This window comes from Cottoperca gobio, chromosome 10 (genome assembly GCF_900634415.1).
Source record: "Cottoperca gobio chromosome 10, fCotGob3.1, whole genome shotgun sequence".
In the NCBI taxonomy this organism is placed as follows: domain Eukaryota; kingdom Metazoa; phylum Chordata; class Actinopteri; order Perciformes; family Bovichtidae; genus Cottoperca; species Cottoperca gobio.
In genome coordinates this window covers 16,916,986-16,938,437 of record NC_041364.1, presented here as the reverse complement: position 1 = coordinate 16,938,437, position 21,452 = coordinate 16,916,986, and the positions used below count along the sequence as shown (strand labels likewise).

Here is a 21,452-nt window from a genome sequence, read left to right as displayed (position 1 = left end):
TAAACATATTACATTACTATTACTGTAGTATTGAGATGAACATGTAACATGTAGTAATGTAGTAGCTGGTCAAGGTGCTGCCAATTGTATATGCTTTGTATTGACCCTCTATATATTGTTTGGTGGGGTTTGTTCTATAATAAATCACATTTCTTAAGCTGGTCATATGTACAATTTCATTAATCATAACTACAGATATCAAATACAATAAAATCAAGTAAAACACAATTGGGTTAAAATTGTAAACAAAGCACACGACTAAATGTACTTACTGTCCAGGAATGCTTGAGTAAAAGAAAAGAGAAAACGCTCCTCTGTTATGATAAATCCTTTAATATATGAAAGAGGCATATTTAAACACAATATACAGTGTAACAGACCATGTCCCACAGTTTTCATATACAACATTTCTTTACAAGGCTACCCATACGAGCAGAGGTTTAAACTGAGAGAACGGAGATAATATGGTCAGTAAAACTGAGAAAACGGTTCTTGCTGAACAAAGAGATATTCAAAGTGGTTTCTGTGTGGCTAAAAGAGCATTAACTATCGTATAATGTATATTCTTCAACTGTAAACATCTGCAACTTTAAAGCGCTTCTCGTTCCAGTCACATCATGCTTATGCATTGATCAAATGTCATGATTGGAAATGTACTTACAACCGTGACATTGCGGATAATATGCTCACTAACAAGTCAATGATGCTGCTTCTCTGCGCCCTGGTGTGACCAGCGTCTGCACACGATGAGGTAAAACTTGTGAAGATCTGATGTGCTGCTTTCTTTTGTGAGAAATATCAACAGAAAATGCCTCAAAACTTAAGAAGGCTTTGAAGCTGATCACAGGATAGATCGAGTGACAATGACAGTCACTTTATATTTGTATGCATACAGAAAACATTTCAGTTAAATCATTCATAAATGCATATGTAGCAAAAATACGTTTTACATCAATAAAGGATGATCAAAACCTGGATGAAAGGGATGATTTTAATGATGTTCGGATAACTGTGCACTTTGTTTACAGCTACTGAGGAGAGATTAGAAATGAAACATTGTTTAAATGGTTGTTTCTGATGATTTAAATTCTTTGCGATTGCATATAAAGGTCTGCACACACGATAAATGGAATGCTCATCAGCTTTCATGCTGACAAAAACAAAATTTCAAAATGTAAAACATCACAGAAGACAACCCTTTCTCACATTTCACATTCCTAAGCTTGACTTTGTGTATTGCGCTGCATAAGAACAGTTTCTCACCGAGCGAGGAGCAGTAGGTCCATGCTGATACAGACTTATACATTCATGGTATGCATAAGGCTCCTCCTCGGGAATGATTTAACTGCCCACAGGGAAAGCAGAGAAATTAACAGGGTGTTTCATAATGCAAGGCCATTATGATAAAGGACAAAGCCTAATTAGCATTGTTTTCTCCCTCCCTCTACATTAAAGGAATACAAAACCAGAATTACCCAAAGCTGTTGAAACAAACATAAGACCAAAAAGTCACCTTTGTAGAGTGTGCATATTAAAGCCGCGTTGCTACAACCGATTATTATGGCATTATTGTCCTTATTACCAAGGTGACTGTCTGAGTATTGGCAAATCCATCCAGACGGCGGTGGCTGCAAAGAGACAGCGCGAGTGCTTTTTGTTTAAGAGCTGCAGCTCTGTACTGCAGCAGAACTGAAACCCGTGGCCTCCATCTGCCTTCAGCCAGATCCTCGGCATCATTCAAAAAGGCAGCAGCCGACCTTTTTATCATGTACAACACAGAATCTTCCCGCATGCATAAGCAGGGGGAGGGGGGCTTATGAGGGAAAGGGGTATCTAAGACCCTGAGCAAACACTTCCAATTAAGGGTGATTTAAGAAAAAAAAGAAAACACTTCAAAGATTTGGTGAACTACTTAATCACACATTATCCGTTTCAACCCACTTTTCAAAAGATTAGACTAGAAAGGTGTGGAGGGAAAATAAACACTGGTTTCATCCTGATCTTTTTCGACTCCAGTGGGACAGATTGATTTACAACGGTTAGCGAAATCAAAGAGGCCCACACAAATATTTAGAATAATAGAGAGAAATCCCGTCACATCAGGCAAACGTGGCAACTTTGGGTGAGAATTTGAACACGTTTCTACATTTGATCTGAAGGGAAGAACAAATGTCTGTTCTCTCAGATTGCTTGAGGCTCTTACTCACTGATTACACCTAAAGCGCTGAAATGAATGAGCCTCTGCTATGGAAACTCGTCCATTTCAACTGAGAGAAGTCATTACTTCCAGTACATTTGCATTGCACTCCTCTGAATCTATTTCACTCTCGCATTCATGACACCTAAATTCAAATGATTGTTGTTTTGTCTTGCGTGACTCTTTCTTTTTCAAATAAGCCCCGTGTGTAAAAATACATCAAAAAGGACAGGCTCTGAGACAGGTGCAGTCAGATCAGATAAAGTTTTGAAGAGGAAGCGTGTGGGCGAAAGCAACATGCCTCCCGTAAGCAAAGCAGGCGATCATAAGGTGCTGTTATTCTAAACACTCAGTGAAGCAGGTAAAGGTTTGGTGTGCTGTTCATAGAATATTAACGCTGCTCATCTTTCAACTTATGTGCATCGCAATTAGGTTTCTTTTGTCTGAGAGTTTCTGTGTATGTGGCTGCGTGTGGTCCAGTAAAGCCCCCCCACATCATGCCTGTGCTGTGTATCTGAAGGATGCTGCTACAACCAGAAACATCTGCAGGTTAAATGCAAACAGAAATGTACAAAAAGTGTCAAGTGAACCCAGTCAGTCATATGAGAAACTGCATTCTGTGAGGATCATGGACAAAAGCTGCGAGAGCAACTTAGTAATGAAATGCAAGAGGTCACAAGCCGAGTACGAAATGTAAACTTGAGAGATCTAATCATTTGAATATTTCCTCAAAACCATATCAACAAGGCAAATGTTCAAATGCCATCATGTGAGAACTGTTGTTAGCTTGGTTATTGTACTACATATCAATAAACTAGTCAACGTTAAAGCAGCGTTCATGTTATATTGAGGCTGTTGCTAATATCAAAAAAAAAAGGTAAGAGCGTGTTTTCACTATTCTATTTAAAAACCAGTCCAAACAAAAGACACAACATTGAATTAAAGATAAAAGCAGTACTGTAACTCTTTTTTAATTTGTGTTTGACTTCTCATTTCAACTGGCATTTCCCACATAAAAGGGACAATAAATTCACATTTTGGCTACCTAGAAATGCTATTCGTTATTCTTGGCATTCCGAATAAAATCACAATTGTAGCCAGACAAAACATTTGCAGTTAGCTTGTGGCCAGCTGATATTATTTGGTCTCCATAAGGACTGCTAACAACATCAACGATGAGAAGCTATTTTGCAGTTGACTGATGGGTCAGAGGTAAAACAGGTGCCTGGTGAAGTCAAACAATGAACCCAGAATAAAGATCTGTGTCTATGAAAGGATAGAAAATAAAAGGATTAATAAAGGACATATTTAAACAGACAAATATTCTTATTTCAATATGCAGAGGACAAAACATAAGACAAATGTGGTAACATAAGTCAAGTAAAAAAGGCCCCAAACCAGCAATCCCATGTGCCTGAGGGATGCTCAGAGATAAACAGCAATCTCAACTATCATTAACAACCTTCCCCTGTATGGAATAGTCCTATGATCCTAACCACACCAGGCCATTTCATATAATACAATAGAACATCCTTCAGTAAATCTACAGATAATACAATCACTGCAGGGCAAACAGGGCGACTTCCGAGGAACTGTTAGTGTTCTGCATTGAGTTAGTCTATCTATATTCAACAGACATGGATGGAAACAAATATATATGCTTTTAACCAGTGGTAAAAAGCATATATTTTCAGCCAGGCCCTGAGGTATTGTGGGGCAGGGTGCAGAAATTCCATGTAAAGAACATGAAAGAGACAAAAATATCACTGGAAATTAATGGCACTTTTTTCTTTTTTACATTGTGTAATTTTGAGTTGAGTGGAGAATTGAAAGTTGCAGACTTGACCAGCCAGTGTTCAGAGTCTTTAAAGTGGTCATAAAAGGTCACGATGGAGAAAAAAATAAAACAACACGCAGAGGAATCCATGTGTTTTGGTGCCCGACCGGCCAGTCACCCACGACTCCCTACAGCGGGAAGAGGGGACAAGCATGTTAAAAACAGGCAGTAAGAAGAGATGCTCAACGCCTCACTGAGTGGACAGAGGCTCGGTCACAATGTAACGCTTGACCTCAAAAAAGGAGACATTCTGTCCCTTTTCCTATGTTTATGTTTCTTTCATCCATGGCTTCCAATCTCCCAGATGACAGGGGTCCGTGTGCAACTGCGGCCCATAAATACACTTGTCCAAAGAACAAAATCAGAGGAAACATAAAGAATCTAACTATGAAGTAGGCAGGACCGTCTTCTGTATATTTGGGTTAATTTCCCAGCTGAGTGGTAAACAAAGTGTTGACTGTTTGGTTTGTGAGGGATATTCTTCTCCCCATTCAAGGGTCACTGATAGACAGGGAAGTAAACTCTTTGCGTCTGCACATATACAAGTGTGAGAGTGCGTAGGTGCTGCTTAGCTCAAAGGCAAAGGAGACAGAGTTGAAGGTTCGGCTCTTCGTCCTCAGCTGGACGGGACTCATTGTGTGCCGTGTTGACCTGGCAGGGCCGAGGCTCCCTCACTTCACCTCTCCTGTCACCAGTTGGCTTTGACAGCTTTCACATCACTAACCAGGTTTTGAGCAAGGCAGATGCCAAAAATCTGAAGAGGAAACCACACAGGAGTCACAGCATTAGATCAAGTGGTGCTCAGAGATCATGAGATCACAATACGGCATGTTATCGTTTAGAAAAAGAGCAGACTGCTGTATTGCAGGGGTTTGCTACACAGCACCCGCTATCACCACTAGATGGAGATGATGATACAAAACCAGAACCTAGGGACATATTGTTAGTTTTAGGTAAACACTTCATTTCCAAGGCAATAGGTTTTGCTGATGTAAATGTAAAAAGCTTCTTACCTGTAAAAGTGCAACACCTACAAAGATTCCAGCTACAATAATCAGGTTGTCCTGAAGCCACTTCTCAAACTGTCCCACACAGCCCTTGGTATAGATATATTTCTGCCGGTCCAGCTCCTTTAAAAACAAAAAATAGATTAGAAGTAAATTCAAATTAATTGGGAATTGTTTCTTAAAGTCACATTAAAATGATTGGTTCTCAGGACATTGGCCTTTTGCATGATTCAAACAAACATGTGAACTGTGTGTCCTTCACAGGTGAGGAGGGCATGAGGAGAGAGCAGTTTCCTGTGACCGGACAGATGGCCGTTTGTGTTGTCAGATTCACATGATGATGTACATGTTCTATTCAGAGATGGGACATAAAGGTGTAATTTAGAGCCACAAAGACACTAAAAAGGGGGGGGGTAAGGATGGGTGTGAACCGGACTCTATACAATGCTCTCTTTGTTACTCTTCGACACAAGTCAACCAGGCAACGCCCTTGTTCTCTTGCAAAACCTGAAAGCTAGCTTTCAACCAATGGGAGGTAAAAAAGAGCCCCTTGACAGCCAATAAAAAAAAAGCAGGAAACACCATGTTGTTCTGGGAGTGAACTTCCTCTGAAGCTTTTTTTTGTCTGCCGCTGTCCACCCACGTCTCCTGCTCTTCCTCTTCCCAAGCCTGCTCTCCACCAACAAGCTGCACAGGAACTTACTGCACATCACTGATGTCACTAATGCAAAATGTCAAAGGCCAGGGCGTTAGCAGAAGAGCATGCAGAGAAAATGTATTCATACCAACCCAGTGGCAGGTGGTTGACTGTATTGCAGTGCGCCTAGCAACAGCAATCTTCCTGACTGCAGTGCAGTGAGTTGTAACCACCACACCCACACGCAGAGGAAAAGGGAACCGACTGGCATAACCCACTGAGTCGCCAATTACAGAGTGTAGTAAGGCTGCTCTCTAGGCTATAACTGGAGCCTAATTATCACTGTTAGAAGAACAATCTGTTATTAAGTCAAAAAGCACGAAGAGGAGGCTGTGTGCGACTTAACCCTTTACATCCTCCGTGTCTGCTGTGTTGGCCAACTGTTTCTAGGTAAAAAGAAATGTGTGTGTTGTTTTTTTTTACTGTTTTTGATCTTTATGATCAAGAATGTGAAGTTAGGATGCTATAAAATCTCCTTTTGATTGGTTCCATTAAATGTTACTTTATTTAAACATTGACTCATTCTTTCTACTGGTGGTTTGAGACAAGCAATCAAGCCCAATACAAATGACTGTGACTGCCACTCACCCCCCCCCCCCCCTCCTCCAAAGATGCTTAGACCTGCTTCAATCAAACAGGATTGTAGCTTGTCAATCAACTCGCCCTCAGGAATAATACCACTCAGCAGCTTCAGCTAATTTTAACCAGAAAAGCTGGCATTGCCTAGCAATCATACTCCACCACTGTGAATGAGAACTGGTTCTGTTTAACTGCTATCATTTTATTACACTTTTTTTAATGAACTATAAATATAAATTTTGAGATAGCAGAGTCCCAATAAGACTGGAAGTGTTGTAAATCAAATATAGTGGTAAGAGACTAGAAATACAAACCAATTGAAGCCGAACATCATAGCCGCACTGTGTGTTGATGACATCCTCCTGTAAGAACAACACACACATGTAACAATCATCTCCATTTCAGCTACAGCTCAGTGTTTGAGCTCATTATAAGTCTGAGGGACAAGAGCACAACTAAACTGTGAACTGCATACCTGCTGTAAAGATTAACTCTTTACAGCAGGTTATTGCTAAACAATGGCAGACTGCTGTCCCTGTCCTGCTCCACAGACGGGCTCAAGAACTCTTTTGTCCCCCTGTTGTATGTCATGTTTTAAGCTACTGGATGCCTGAATTTCCCTCGGGATAAATAAAGTATCTATCTATCTCTCTATCTATCTATCGCTCCAGAATAAATGGCTACAGGAATTGCTACATATTATTTGTCTGACGAGCCTTGCACTTTATCTTGTCCATTTCTACAAGCCTTCAAAATTCAAAATGATTTAAAATGCTAAAAGAAATACTGCAATTGCAAAACTAGTTTAGGGCTGCAACTAACATTTATTTTCAGTATCAGTGAATCTGCAGGTTAGTTTCTAGATTAATCTTTTAATCTATAAAAAAAATAGAAAATAGTGAATAATTCTCACTATGAGTCCAAAGTGACGTCTTTAAATGTCTCACCAACAAGTCCAAAACCAAAAGATATTCAGTGCACTTATCCAACAAAAAATAATTATAAAGACGTCATAATTAGTGTATGAATTCTTGAGTTATGGCCAAAAAACAGTGTTTTGTGAGGTCATAGTAACCGTGACCTTTGACCACCAAATCTAAATCAGGTCATCTTTGGATTCAAGTGGACGTTTGTGCCAAATTTGAAGAAATTCCTTCTCTGCGTTCCTGATAAGGAGAATGCGATGTACTGTCATGAAAAGCATCAAATCCTCCCATTTGAGTGCCTGAAACCAGCATATGGCATTTATTTTTCCAAAGAAAATGACTAAAACGATTATTCTATTACCAAGACAGTTGATTTATTTATTTTCTTCTGATCGGCTAATTATTACAGCTCTATACTAGATAATGGATTCAAATCATGATGTATATTTTTGCACTGTAAATGATGCATCATTATGGTCTGACGACTTACTGCAGGGTCTTTGACACAGCAGGAGAAGGGGACTCCACAGCGCTCCCTGCTGGGGTTCAGCTCTGTGCAGTTGAAGTAGATGTTCATGTTCCAGTCGTCGGCCCCGTGAGCTCCACAGCATGACCACTGAGACAGCAGCAACAACAGGCAGAGATTAAGCAGCTAAGTCCGGTTAACAGACAGATTTATTTTCTCTGATCTGGTCTTGAAACAGCTCTTTAGATCCTGGCTCAGGTCAGTTTGGGTGAGTAGTCAGCTCACTGTGGCAGGTAGCACTACAGAAAGCGAGACAACAGCGGATCTAACCGCCTTTACAGTAAGTCATGACAGACCCCAGTGTTTACACTCGGGAGCTAATTATCTAAACTGTTTTATTAATATAATTCAATAAAACCTTTGAGAGAAATACGATAATCATGCGATTGGCTCCACAGTTGCAGTGGGTGTCTCCTCTCTGCTCATATCTGAGCTGATTCAAGATCAGCTTTGAAACTAATTTCTCGACTAGGGAGTGACTTCTTCCTACCAAGAAACACGAGCCGTTATAAGGAAGTTGGATTCTTTATTACTGTTAGTGACACGCAACTTCCAGTCGGTAGGTGTGTACTCACATATTCCTGGGCAAAGTCAATGAGATTCTGCAAGTCGATGTCATCGCGGTAGGCCTTGACATTATTGTTGATGAAAAAGTTGAGCTGGTCTTTGATCCAGTCCTTAAAGACGAAGGCAAGGATCCCCGCTGTCAGCTCCAAAAAGAAGATCAAACCCAGGAACACAGAAAACTGACGCACAGACACATGAAACACAAAAGCAGAAAACAACAAATCTGTCACAATAATCATGGAATCTGGGTGTGCCAAAGAGAATCCTGTTTTCTAAAAGATCAGAACACTAAAAACGGGCATTTCTTGTAATAGAATTAAAAGGGCAACAGCTCTGATGCAACATCCCCGTGCAGGTCTGGTTGTCGGGCCTGTCCTGATTTGCTGCTTGAGTGTGGCAACAAAAACCGCAGTCCCAGAAGTGCCGTTATATCATCCCTTTACAGTAAATGTAGGAGGAGACAGGGCTAATGATAAATGCACAAAAGCCACATTAGCTCCTCGCTCAGACGCCTGACTTACTGCTGCTAATGGACATCGGCTGGACTTAATAGCTACTCAGAATCGCAGCCAGCAACAGAGCAAGCTTTACTTAGTCACATGTAGTTATCAATACAGCTGAACCATAAGAAACCTCACAAAATGGTGTTGTCATGGCTTTAGGATTTTGGATCATTCTTATTTGTTTTAGAGATCAAAAGCAAAAGGTGCTGGTGAACAAAACATTACATGACACAGAGAAAATGTTTTGGAGCGTTATGAGGTACGGATCATTATTTTCTGATGAAATAGGACTTGGTGTACTGATGAGCTAACACATATTTGTGCCATGCAACCACCCGTAGCATTTGGCTCGGGTGAGTCAAAGTGACACCTGCGGCAGAGACAGCCTCAGCTCTGGTGTGAACTGCAGAATTAAGGGGGTGTGAAGTGGTTGAAATGGTGTCTGTGCTCAGTAAGTCGGGAACCGGCTTACAAATTTAAGCAGGGAAGTGTTCTCTCGGAGAGCTCCAATACAGCCAGCAAAGCCCAGGACGAACATGACCCCTCCAACGACGATGAAGAGCCACACAGGGTCGAAGCCCCCGAGGTCTGTGATGGATGACAGATTGACCAGCACGCCCTGAGGCAAAGAAAAAAAACAAAAAGAGAGTAAATTCTGACTATAATGCTTCCTACATCAAACCTTACCATTTGTCCCCTTTACAAAAATACACAGGTAACCTTAAAAAGAGATTACAATATCAAATAGTGAGAATTTAACGACACAGCCAAAAGGCCAGCTGGTGTTGCCTGGTTCAGAGATAAAGAAGCCCAGCTGAAGAATCTAATAAAAAGGCTCTCCTGTTATTTGATTAGAAATGTATCTACCAAGTGTGTTGCTTTCTAAATACAATAACAGCCCCCCAATTTGATCAATTTATCTACAACACAATTTCACTCTCTGGCAGATCTCGTTCAAACCTATGAGACAAGTCACTTTTTATCAGAAGAGGCACAGTTCACAGGCGTCAGCAAACATTCACAAACAGACATCTGTCCTTCCTCTCGGCATATCCTGTCTGCACAGTCCAGAGGCCACAGTGTGTCCAACATGTTTTCCTGTCAGCCTCTGTTCTGACAGTCCTCGCACTGACACATTTCAAAGAGCGGGCTCACTGGAAGATGAGTCAATGTCACAGGCTAGCACATTAGAAGGAGGTCCAGTTTGTGAGGTTGTTTATATACATCACGTGTTCTGGTGCACCTCTTTCTATATGTCTCCCCCATCTTGAAAGAGATCACAGCCAGGGTTATCATCTGTAAATATAGCTTCCTGCTCTCTATTCTGACATCCTGTTTGCTTGTCAGATACAGTGCTCATGTCAAACACTTGCAGCTAAAGCCCAGGACGATGAAATCTCATACTGCTTAAATTAAGCTTCCACTGCAGTGAGCTAAGGGACAGCGATAGGACAGAGGCAGAACTACATTCTTGTGTTTTTGTGGCACTCGTGCAAAATTAAGTACCTTCATTTGAATTTAAGCATGAAGCCCAGAAACAATGTAGTCTGGCTGAACGCAGCAGGCTAGAAACTAATCGTCTTAGTGACTGAGACCCAAACTCACCATTATGCCTTTCCAGTACCCTCTATTCATCATTTGGACCTAATCCCTTTAAATTATTCACGCTCTTCCACCAAGGTACTCCGGTGCAGGTCTATTTGCACAGAGTTCATGACCAGACGTTACTAATCAGTACACGCTTCTACGCTGGTGCAGCATTTACTGAACAGACTGGTACAATTTCTAGCTAATTATTGAAACAAATTGTCTGTTAACTCGATTGGAAGGAGTTTTAAATGTGGCCATGATCCACTGCACCGGGGTTAATGGCAGCACCTGGCCTTTGTATTTAGTATACTGTGGAAAATAAACAGTAACCAGTTTCCATGCAAATTTAAGGCATTCATCTTTTGGAATATTAGCCTTATGTCGTATTGGTAGCCATGCGTATTACTGGCTTCTGTTGAACTTTGCAACTTTTGGACAAACATATTGGCTCTACAATGCTTAAAACAGTCACAAATCCCAGTTAAGCTGCAGTAACATAATTAATTTCCTGAGACGACCATGCCATATTAACCAGGACCATAACAAGGTGATATGCTTTTAAGTGCTACAAAGCGTAACAGGAATAGTGCCCTTATTTTCCACGCCACCTCTCCCTGAAGCCCTGTTTTCATCTTAACTCTCCTGCAAATTGTACTTCCATCGTATTGCTGCTGGAATATGGAGAAGAATGTAAGCTATGCTGTGGAGGCAATCATGTACTTCAACAATGTGCGCTTGTGTGCATGTGTTTGTACTTACCTTCTCCGCCCATGCCCACAGGCCGATGCCCAAGAATGCGGCTCCTAGTAACTGTAAAACGAAGCACACTGTCAGGTGGAAACCAAAAGTAAAGTAATGAAGAAATTCAACATTTCACAGTTAATAAGCATCAAACAAAGTTAGATAGAAAAAAAATATTTATTTCTGAGTGACAAATTAATAGAACTGTCTATCTGATAGACAGTTCTATTAATTTGTCACTCAGAAATAAATATTTTACGTGATAATAAAACACACACAATATCACAGAGGGTGTGATTTGATCACAGTGGTGTCTCCCTGGCAACACAGTCAAACAACCCAACAACTGTCAATGTTTGTTAATCTTTGATTAATCCATATTAATCCATGACTTCACCCTTTTCCCCCCCAACAGTCTCACACACACCAAACAAGTGAGAGGAGCACAGTTAAGACACATAATCTCTCAGTGAAAATAACCAGTATTCTTCTAAAACAAGTAGAAAATAGTGTGTTCATGTAGAACCCCATCACTTATAGAAAGAAGCCAATTGGCTTTTAGATCCTTGAAACAAAAGTGACTTCTGAGAAGATGCCTTAACAGAGTGAATCACTACAACTGCAGGCTATTGCAGGTTAGAGTGACTGCACTGGGCCGGAGGCTGGAGGATCTGGTATCCTGAGAGTTAAGGAAACTCCCTTCTGCATTAGCCTCCTGTCCCAGTGAAGGATGGATGTAGGGCTCAGTTTAAAACATGCCAAAAAGAAAAGGGATCTTCAAAAAGCACTGGGTTTACAGCTCGAGATGGCCACAGTACTGGACCCCCCCGATGTAAAGAAACTAAATTTGTCAAAATAACAGTACGGCTCCAGGATTATACTAATCTCTACAGAAGAGTTCAAAGCTTTATTCAGAACTTTGACATTTGAACATTCAAATGCTGAGCAGCATTTCTTTATTTCTCCCACATGTCTATTCATTGTGTCTAAAGCCGGTATTTCTGCACAGTTGCAGATAAAGATTAGACTACACCAGGGGTGTCCAAACTGTTTTCACTGAGGGCCACATAGAGAAAAATATACGAAGGGCTGGGCCAGGTATATTGCCTTAAAAAAAAATCAAGGGGGGGGAGGGGGTGAAATGAGGGCAAATGGGGATGGCTATATCTCAATCTCAATATATTATATTAAACAAATAAGTTATTGGGCTTGTTAACACATAAACTAACGTTAGTTAGTAAATGTTATCAACTTTAATTGAAAAAAAATGAGCTTATTAACATGAATACTGTAATATGTGTTTTAACTCTCCTATAATGGGAACAGCGTTGCACTCAGTGGGAGCAGTGATGCTGCACTTTGGACTGAAGGATGCTGCAGGTCAGGAGTAAGTTTGGTGTTTGAGATACGAAGGACATCACAGAGATGCTGTCGCTTATTTTGGTTCTGCTTTTGTTCAGAGTTAACAGAAAATGTTTGCTCACATATTTAAGTGGGGAAGTGCGCAACATTGAAGTTGCGTAGTTGTGTCTCAAAGAGACGGAGCTTCACACAGAATACTTTCATGTGCGCAGTAGGCTCTTGTTCAGTGTTGAGATGACCAGTAAGATAAACTAAAAATGCTAGGTCTGCCAAACATGGAGGGTCACTCAGCTCATGAAGAGGTCGCTCCCTCTTTCAAAAACAGATCGATTTCTGATCTCAGGGAATAAAACCGCTGCAGCACGGAGCCGCGACTCAGCCAGCGCACATCAGAACGGTGGAACGTCCCCGTATTCAGCATCGACATCAGACAGGAAAGCTTGAAATGTTCTGTGGTGAAGTCCTCATGTTCAAATTATGTTGTGCCCTTTAGACTCCTAAAACCAAGCAGCTCTTCCGTAACGCAAAAGTTATCGTCAACTCCTCGCAAAAGAGAACGAACAGCTGTGCGGTGTCTGTCGCATCTGTGCTCTCATCACATGCAATCAGTAAAAATCTAAAGCGCAAACTTTATCTGACACGTGATGTTTTAAGTTAGTGACAAGTCAAAATTGTGTTTCTATGTTAGAACAAAGACATACAAAACATTCAAGCACAAGTTTCTATCTGGGCCATATTCCATTAGACTTTTAGAATTAGTTGCGGGCCAATAGAAAATGGACCGCAGTTGGCCCGCGAGCCGTAGTTTGCACACCCCTGGGCTACACTAATATTATTAGTATTATACTATTTGTAAAATTAGGTTCCAGTATTAACTCGTGTGATCCAAACATTTACAATAACTCCAGAGCATTGTAGGGCAAAAAGTAAACATTTATAGAAAAAAAGATGGAAGTACTTATTTTCAAATTTCACAACATGCTTTTATGTAGCAAAATGTTCTGCTTTAATCCATATTTGTTGGCTTTTAGCCTTTCAAAAACAACATTTCCACTGCTGTCAAAAAACTGTTTGCTCTCCCGCTTGCTTCAAACAAAGGGAGGAACGCACTGACGAGTTCTATTCATAGAAGAAAGTTGATTTAATTTTTAAAAAAATTTAAGCGTACACCTCATTTAATCTGATGAATCACTTTATTCAAATTGAATTTTTAATGACGACAGACATTCAAAGCTTCATTTGAAAAAACCTAATGTAAAAATGCACCCATTTCTGGGTAGTGTGGTTTTACTTGTATAATGTTATGGTCTAATCAACTGCTTAGATGTCATTCCTAAGAGATTTGGGTCGTTAATGAACCTAACTCAGGCCTAACATAATGGCAACGACGGAAATATAATAGCTCCATTGAAATTGGATCAAATCATATTGTTGGGAAACAAATTAAATCAGGGGGAAGCAGGTAAACTGATGGCAATCCATCAGCACACTCAACAAGACTGTGAGGGGATGCTGCAGGCAAGTCACATCAGCGGTTGTAGTGAAGGGTGTGGTGGCTTTAGATGGAAAGAGACACGCAGGAGTCTATGTAAGCACATGGAGATAAGGTAGAAGAGATTAGACTGGCTGAGTCAGTGGGAGTATTAAACCATTTAGCGTCTGACTCTAAATAATCCACGTAGATTAAAAACTGAGACAGGGAAAACAACTCTCACTTTACAGTCATACAAGTCCATCTAAAGTATAATGTTACGGAACGGGTCTCTAGATACTGTGGATAATTACCCATTGTGAATGCTTAATCATGATGAATTATACATTCAATAACAGTCATCATTTTAAACAAAGGAAAATCTTTAAATGTTGCTAATATTCTTTCATTCTTAACTATGAAAATATAACTATTGGGATATTATTTAAACTGTTCTAACAAACTTTGTTATTGAAGGAATCCATGTACATTCAGTGCAACAGTAAATAAATTCACTGTTATATAAAAATGTAAATGAATAACTGGAATTGGGCAATGACAGGGATTGAGCTATTAGTATGATGCTATACATGGTATGGCTCTTTAGGTAAATCAACAAATATAAAATAGCAAATAGTCAGTCACAGTGAGACAATTCACTTGAACATGAAATATTTCCCTGCACAAAACTCGCATAAGGGTATTCTGCTAAATAACTTTGACTGTTCAACCTGAACTACTGCTCTATAGAGTTAAAACCCAATATGCAAGAAAAATAAATGAAGTCTGGATGTCATTGCATCAAGTGTTACCAATCATTGTAGGACAGCAGAACACCTGCATGTGTTATATAACAACTGTGCGTTCCAATACCCATACTACCATACTACTTAGAATGCTATAAGGATATTTAGTATGTCCCAATACATGGTGGGTCAAATGAAGTATGCCAACAATACCAGGATGTCCTTCTGACCCACAATCTCTCTGCACAGGGGATATATTAGCAGTAGGCTCAAAGTTCAGGGCGCAATGTTATGAAGTAGTACTATGTCCCAATTGGAACAGTACACGCTTTGTAAGGGCAGCCAGCAGTACATACTAAAAGTAAAAAGAACATGCATGTGATTTCAAGCGCAGCCCAAGTTTTTGACTCTTTCTTCATTCCAATCCTTGGTTGGAACTTTCTATTGACCCTAAAAAAGGACAGTTCCCGAGAGAATCTGAAGGCTGAACTGAACCTGCGTCTTCTTTCCAAATCACACACACAGTGAGAATTTCCACACTTTATCACCAGGGGAGTTGCCCTCAAAGTGGCTTCAATGTTTAACACTTGGTGCCAAGTAATTGGTGCTCTTATATGAACTGCATAATAATTATCATTCCCAACACCAGACATTAAACCCTAAAATGAGGAACTGTTCCACTAAGGATGTTGCACCAATGTTGCTTATTGCAGCATAAAAAGAGAAGTTAAGTTGTGTTTTACGTTATAGATATATATTGTTTTGTATTTTCTTAAATTAAACATTTTCTAGTAAATGTCTGCCCCCTGTCACATGGCTGATGTTCTTCATGTCTCATTTCAGCTACTCTGTCCTCAACAGGAAATTAGGAAGAGTTAATGAAACTTTGATGGATAATATCTGGCACACATGAAAGCTTTTATTTCCTTAACTATGTTTAATATCTACCATTGTTGCTCTTGGGAAACATTTAAAATTGTCATTATTAGCCAGAGATCGTTAAAAACAGCTTGGCTACGAGTGTGATTATTCCTACCAAGTGATAAGTGATACCAGAGCTGAATATGCAACAAATGGGGTAGAAAGAGCACAGAGTTCATACTGACTGATGTCATGTGCCATACAGTATTACATCAGGCAATACTCTGTAAATTATAGACACTTAAAATAAATATAAAACTACTTGCAAATCATCAATAACAAGAAGCCCTAATGGTGCAGTATGGACGCATCTCACTCTTTTCCAATCTCTCCTGTTTGTTTTCTCCTGTGAACTATATAATAAAGCAAGAAAGGTAAAAACTCCCCCAGAAAAGTACTTCTATTATATGGACAATTCTGTTATTATTTTTGGTCAAAAGTATCTCAATGCACAGTCAAGTTGCATTTCCCCCTGCTAAAGCTTGATTGAGGCGACCTTGAAGGCAGCATTAAGTGAGACAGCTCTGAAGGTATCCATGCCTTGTGCCCTGTCATTTAGGCTTACCATTTCTTACACTTTTCCTCAATCTCTTTCTAAACCAGTTAATAGCTCGATTAACTTTATTTATAAAACACACAATAATTGAGACCTTCTTTAGAAAGGCCAGCCTGCTGTCCAAACTTAAAATAAATAAATTTAAAAAAACTATAAAATGTAGTCAATGTAAGCTAACAAAGCATCACTTGGCTGTGTTGTGAAGTGTCTGTTCCTGTATAAGCCTAACACACTATTTAACATGTCAGCATATTCTGTAGCTGTATTATGTGCCTTTTTTTAAAGCCCTATCTGCAAACCGAACTTCCCTCATGGGAAAATAAGGTTTGGATTGAAGTGAAGTTGAATGAGTACATTGAAACTGAACTGAGCCCACCTTTGTACAGTGCTTACGTGACTTTCTTTTATCTAACTTTTCCCACAGTGTGAGCAGCCAGAGTCAAATTCAGGTCAGTTTGTGGCATTGAAACACACCATCTGTGATGGCTCTGTCAACGCTACCCTGAGCCTGAAATACTCTCCCGATAATCAGAGCTTTTTACCGAGAAGTAGACAAAAAAACAAGTGAAAAAATAAGATGCTAATTTTACTTGAGATCCACATTGATCTCCTTGTATCCCTTAGTGATTAAGCAATACAAACTAAGAAAAGCACAGTAGTGCGTTTGTGTTCTTGCGTTATACCTCATGCGCCTATTTATTTGGAAACAAGACGTTTTAAAAATAAAATAAAATAAAATAAAATAAAATAACTTGTTTCCTTTTCTTCTGTACATTTTACCATTCCATCTAAATCTATGTGTTTTTCTCACTGAACAAATAAACACAGTCTGGAAATAGATGTCCCTGTATCCGCATCATCATTGAAATTCAAGCTGTTCAGGTTATTTTTCCAACAAGTGCTGCTCCAATGCGTGTGTCCCAGTGCAAGGGTTTCCTCTCCATGTGGACAGAGAGACACTTAAGAAGACGCTCTCTAAGCCAGCTGATCCCATTAACCTCAACTAACTAGCAGACAAACCAAGCTCCACGCTGCCTGGACACACACAAATGCACAGCGTATAGACTCACTCAAGTGTGACTGCCCTTTCGTTGACTCTCTAGAAAGCTGAATCGCTAATGTGGCCGGCCGTGTGAACGCAGCCATTCTTGATGATATGATATCAGCGGCACTGCCAACAGGGTGGATGAAATGCAAAGCTTGTCTGATTTTGCAACCAGGAATCACTTCCACATATTTTGCATTCACACTTCGCAACACTTGATACTGAAGAATCAATGTATATTTGGCTGATTAATTACAACAGCATGTAACTAAAACAAGTTTCAGGGCCAAAATACATCCGAGTCAAATAGACTTTGGACATGGCTGAGGCTATAATGGAGAGAAGGTTAGATCCTGTATTTTTATCTTGTATCCAGATATATCCAGATATTGTGTAGAGCTAAATGAGACCGACTGCACTTGACAGGGAGTATTACAACTGAGATAAAAAATGAATCAGAAAAGAAAAATCCCCTGTGAGTGGACTTTGCCTCGCTGTTGACATTTGATTTTATCTGTGGGAAACAGCAAATACTACTAAACAGAAAACATACACCTTTTGTCCTCGGACATAAGACTATCAAAAGAGGAAATAGCCGTTATGTGGAACCTTGTCTTTGATACAGACATCAACTGTGTTCAAGAGGTTTAACACGCTTTACACTAGGTTGCATCTAACAATTATTTGTATTATTGATTAACCTGTTGATTATAGTTTCAATTAATCGATAATAGTTTTGTCAAGAAATTCTCCGAAAATAGTAAAAGGCCCATTCTGATTTCCCGGAGATATTTGGGAATATTTTCAGAGAACAATCCCATAATGAAAGCATCAAATGCTCCCATTTGAGAAATTGCAACCAGCAAACATTTCTGCTTGACTAATCAATTAATCAACTAATTATTTCAGCTCTACTTTACGCACAGGTAAAAGCCTACTCTGGTTTATTCCAATGCAATTTAGAGATGCATACATGAAGCCCCGTCTCCATCATAATGTGGCTCGAGTGTGTCCTCAAATGGCTGCATTCAAACTTCTTTACGGCTGATCACCTGTGTTGTAGCTGAACATGGATTTAAGCGCATAATGTAAACAGTCACACTTAATAACACATAGCCTGCATCCAACCAACTCAGCAACTTGTTTAGATCTTAACAAGCTCTTAATTACAGCATGCAGAGCTTCAGCACCTCAGGCAGAAAATATGATTAATTAAGTGGATGTGGTTGAGGATTGTGTCTATTGTAAGGACGAGAGAAATTATGTTGCTGGGGGAGAACGTCTGGCTGTCAACAGCGAGCTCGGGCACTGAAAGAAGAATCCACACTCGGTTTTACTGCTCTATTTTGTTCACAAAATGTAAGGTCTTACAAGCATTCTGTCTCAATTTAGACAGCATTTTCAAGCCTGACAAGATCACTACAGGGAAGACAAATGGGTTGATTTGTGGAAAATAAACCCAATCTCTCTCTATTTCGGCAATGCACTAGCTTGTCTGTCAAATCCTGTTTCGCAGCACACAGACAAGAGGAGAACATCTTCTACTGATTATTAACGGAAACAGCCAGCAAGCTGGAACTTGTTCTACAGTTTCATAGTGAGCTCCGACATAGGACTGTTAGCTTGCCGCGAGTGTCATAACAGTCTGAAAGAACACAATATGAGTCATACACAACACTATAGCCCTATGCGTCAATATTTCCTGGAAGATTGAATTACAGAGCACTTCATTTGTGAGGCCAATTGTAAAATGAATGTGAGCATTTCTCCGACCTGTGACATGTTTAGCAGTTCATATCTGCCTTATCACACAAAAAAGAAAGAGATTATGTGTAATACTGTCACATTATGAAGCGGAGTGTTAAGGAATGAAGAGGTGGTGACGAAAGGAGGAGGAATAGGAAGAGATCCAGTTGCATGTGGATCCCATGTGCCTGATGAGTCTGTCAGGACAAGCATATGGAGGGGAAAAAACACAGAATCACACCCTGTCCTCCCCCCCAAGTCTTTGTTATCAGCAGCCCTCTTTGTGCGTTAGTGTGTGAGTGAGAGAAACAATGCTGTCCCACACAGAGCCCAGGCACTATAGTAGTGGAGGGAGTGAAAAGGGGTGCTTGAAAAGAGGAGGGCTGGGTGGTATTCAGGCCCGTGTGGCCTTTTCCTTCAGTACCAACAATGTGTGGGAAGATCTTGTGGGACACAGAGACGGGCTATTCCTTCATCCACAGACATTATTATACACCAGCCGCACAGACGCAATGCAGACGGGTGAGGAGGGTGGGGTGAAGGAGACTGAACAGAGGAACTTTTCAGAGGGGATAAATGTGGAGGGAGGGCATTGTGAAGGAGATGTGTTCTCACTTGCCACTGGCCTAACAATATAGACTCATGTCATTTCTCAAACTCAAGCACAATGGTACCAATCCAGACTGCAAAGTCAGAGTAGGGAGATAAACTAACATCAGCCCAGCTTTTGTCTATGTTAGTGTGCAACTCCACCAGCTACTCTTTTAGACAATCAAACCATCATCAAAGGTCCTTTCACTCTTCTAGACACTATAGTTAGCCAATAAAGTATTTAAAAGCGACTGGTGGTAGGGTTACTTGTTATTTAGCTACTCACCTACATTAACCAAAAGTTACTTTCAGAGTTTCAAGAAAGGAGAAGTTGCAGCTGCCCACAGGGCGAAACAGACTTCAGAATAAGTGGAAGTATGCTAAAAGAAGTGAAATATGATATTTTAAAAAGTCATGTAAAGAATGTAAAGACTTATAGCTCACGTAACGTTACGCCGAAAAGTGATTAGTAACTTCCTCTAGGACAGTCAAGTAAACAAGCTAATCTGTTATGCAATTAGTTACCATACAAAGCTAAACAACAATGAAAACAGAACAACAACACATTGAAAGAGAAAAACTAATTTAATACTTTTGTAGTAACTTAATTACGGAGCCCTTGGGGACCATTTAAGTTCAAATTCGCCAACTCTAACGGTGCTAACGTTCAGCTAACTTTACCCGACTATTTAATGAGACTTAGCAACATTAGCGTTATTTGTCTTTTGATACAGACAGGCAAACGATACAAAGACTGCATTTACTTACCCAGAATAAAATGTTAAATCCGAATAAGAAGTATTTCACGCAGCAGCTGACTTCTGCTTCTTTATAATGAGGATGTTTTCTATTCATTCTTCCAAGTATAGTGGTGGCTAACTGGCAAGCTAACTAGGTAACTAACGTTACTACGGTTGGTACTTTAAAAGCTTAACCAAAGCTTCAGTTCTTGAACTACTGAAGCTAAGGTTAGCTGGCTCCATCAGCTACACGACGCCGAGTGTACTCGCCGGACAGCGTTGAGTAAATCCAACATATGTGGCTAATTATCTTTTCCTCGCTTGAACTATTAGCTTGCTAGGCCAGCTAGCTCACAACTTCTATGGTTAGCATTACCAGCTAACAACAACAAATGCAGGGACACTTTAAGGCACAGGCATTCATCTGCAGTTCAGTCGATATTCAAATTTCCTAGCGTTAATTTCGTAGCGTAAACTACACTGGGAGACAGAGTTAAAGCTGATGGCCTTTCAGCTAAACGTCTCCTCGGTTATCTCTGTTGCCGCATCGTCCCTTGAAATCTTCATCCTTGTTGATTTGTGCTGTAAAACAAGCCCCTGCTGTCAAACGAGGAAACCACTGCGCTGGCGTTCGCCCTTTTCACCTCAAGAGCGGCCTCTTGTGTCTCAATGAAGGTTTCCATTTGACTGAGTGGACAGCAGAAGGAGGAGTAGCTACATGTTTCCAAATAGAGAAAAAAAGAGTCATCAGCAGTGTTTTTATTAGGCTACATGGTTCACAGACCACGTTGTTGTTAATTTCCCTATCCAAGACAAGTTAGTTAATAAAATACACTATTCTTTATCTTATGGTGTAATTTATGTTTGACAACACAAATATGTAAAGACAAGAGAGTTGTGGAAGGTAAACTAACTCAACTGTCATACCATTTTCTTGGAAGGGCTGTTAAAGTGCATTAATGGGGTTATTTTAGGACACGATGAAATATGAATCCTTGTTAAAATGGCACTGTACTGGATTACTGCAGTCATAAATGTGTCACATAGTTTTACCTTAATTGCTCCCAGTGTACAATAAGGGTAACTTAAATATTAAAAATAAAC

General features: G+C 40.1%; 1 protein-coding gene across 1 annotated transcript; it reads right to left on the bottom strand.

Moving 5' to 3' along the window:
* Positions 1 to 315: 315 nt before the first annotated feature.
* tspan17 (tetraspanin 17) lies at positions 316 to 21,054 on the bottom strand. The gene is made up of 8 exons (XM_029441244.1): positions 20,377 to 21,054; positions 11,189 to 11,239; positions 9,312 to 9,458; positions 8,345 to 8,515; positions 7,734 to 7,859; positions 6,632 to 6,679; positions 5,048 to 5,164; positions 316 to 4,788 (listed from the first exon to the last, which is right to left on the bottom strand). The coding sequence occupies exons 1-8, from the start codon at positions 20,461 to 20,463 to the stop codon at positions 4,723 to 4,725; spliced, it is 813 nt and encodes a 270-aa protein (XP_029297104.1). The 5' UTR covers positions 20,464 to 21,054; the 3' UTR covers positions 316 to 4,722.
* Positions 21,055 to 21,452: the final 398 nt, after the last annotated feature.

Coding starts and splice junctions, on each gene's coding strand:
- tspan17 (XM_029441244.1), bottom strand. CDS start 20,463: ATGAATAGAAAACATCCTCATTATAAAGAAGCAGAAGTCAGCTGCTGC. Junction 11,240..20,376: donor GATTTAACATTTTATTCTGG/GTAAGTAAATGC, acceptor TTCGTTTTACAG/TTACTAGGAGCCGCATTCTT. Junction 9,459..11,188: donor TGTGGGCATGGGCGGAGAAG/GTAAGTACAAAC, acceptor TCTTTGCCTCAG/GGCGTGCTGGTCAATCTGTC.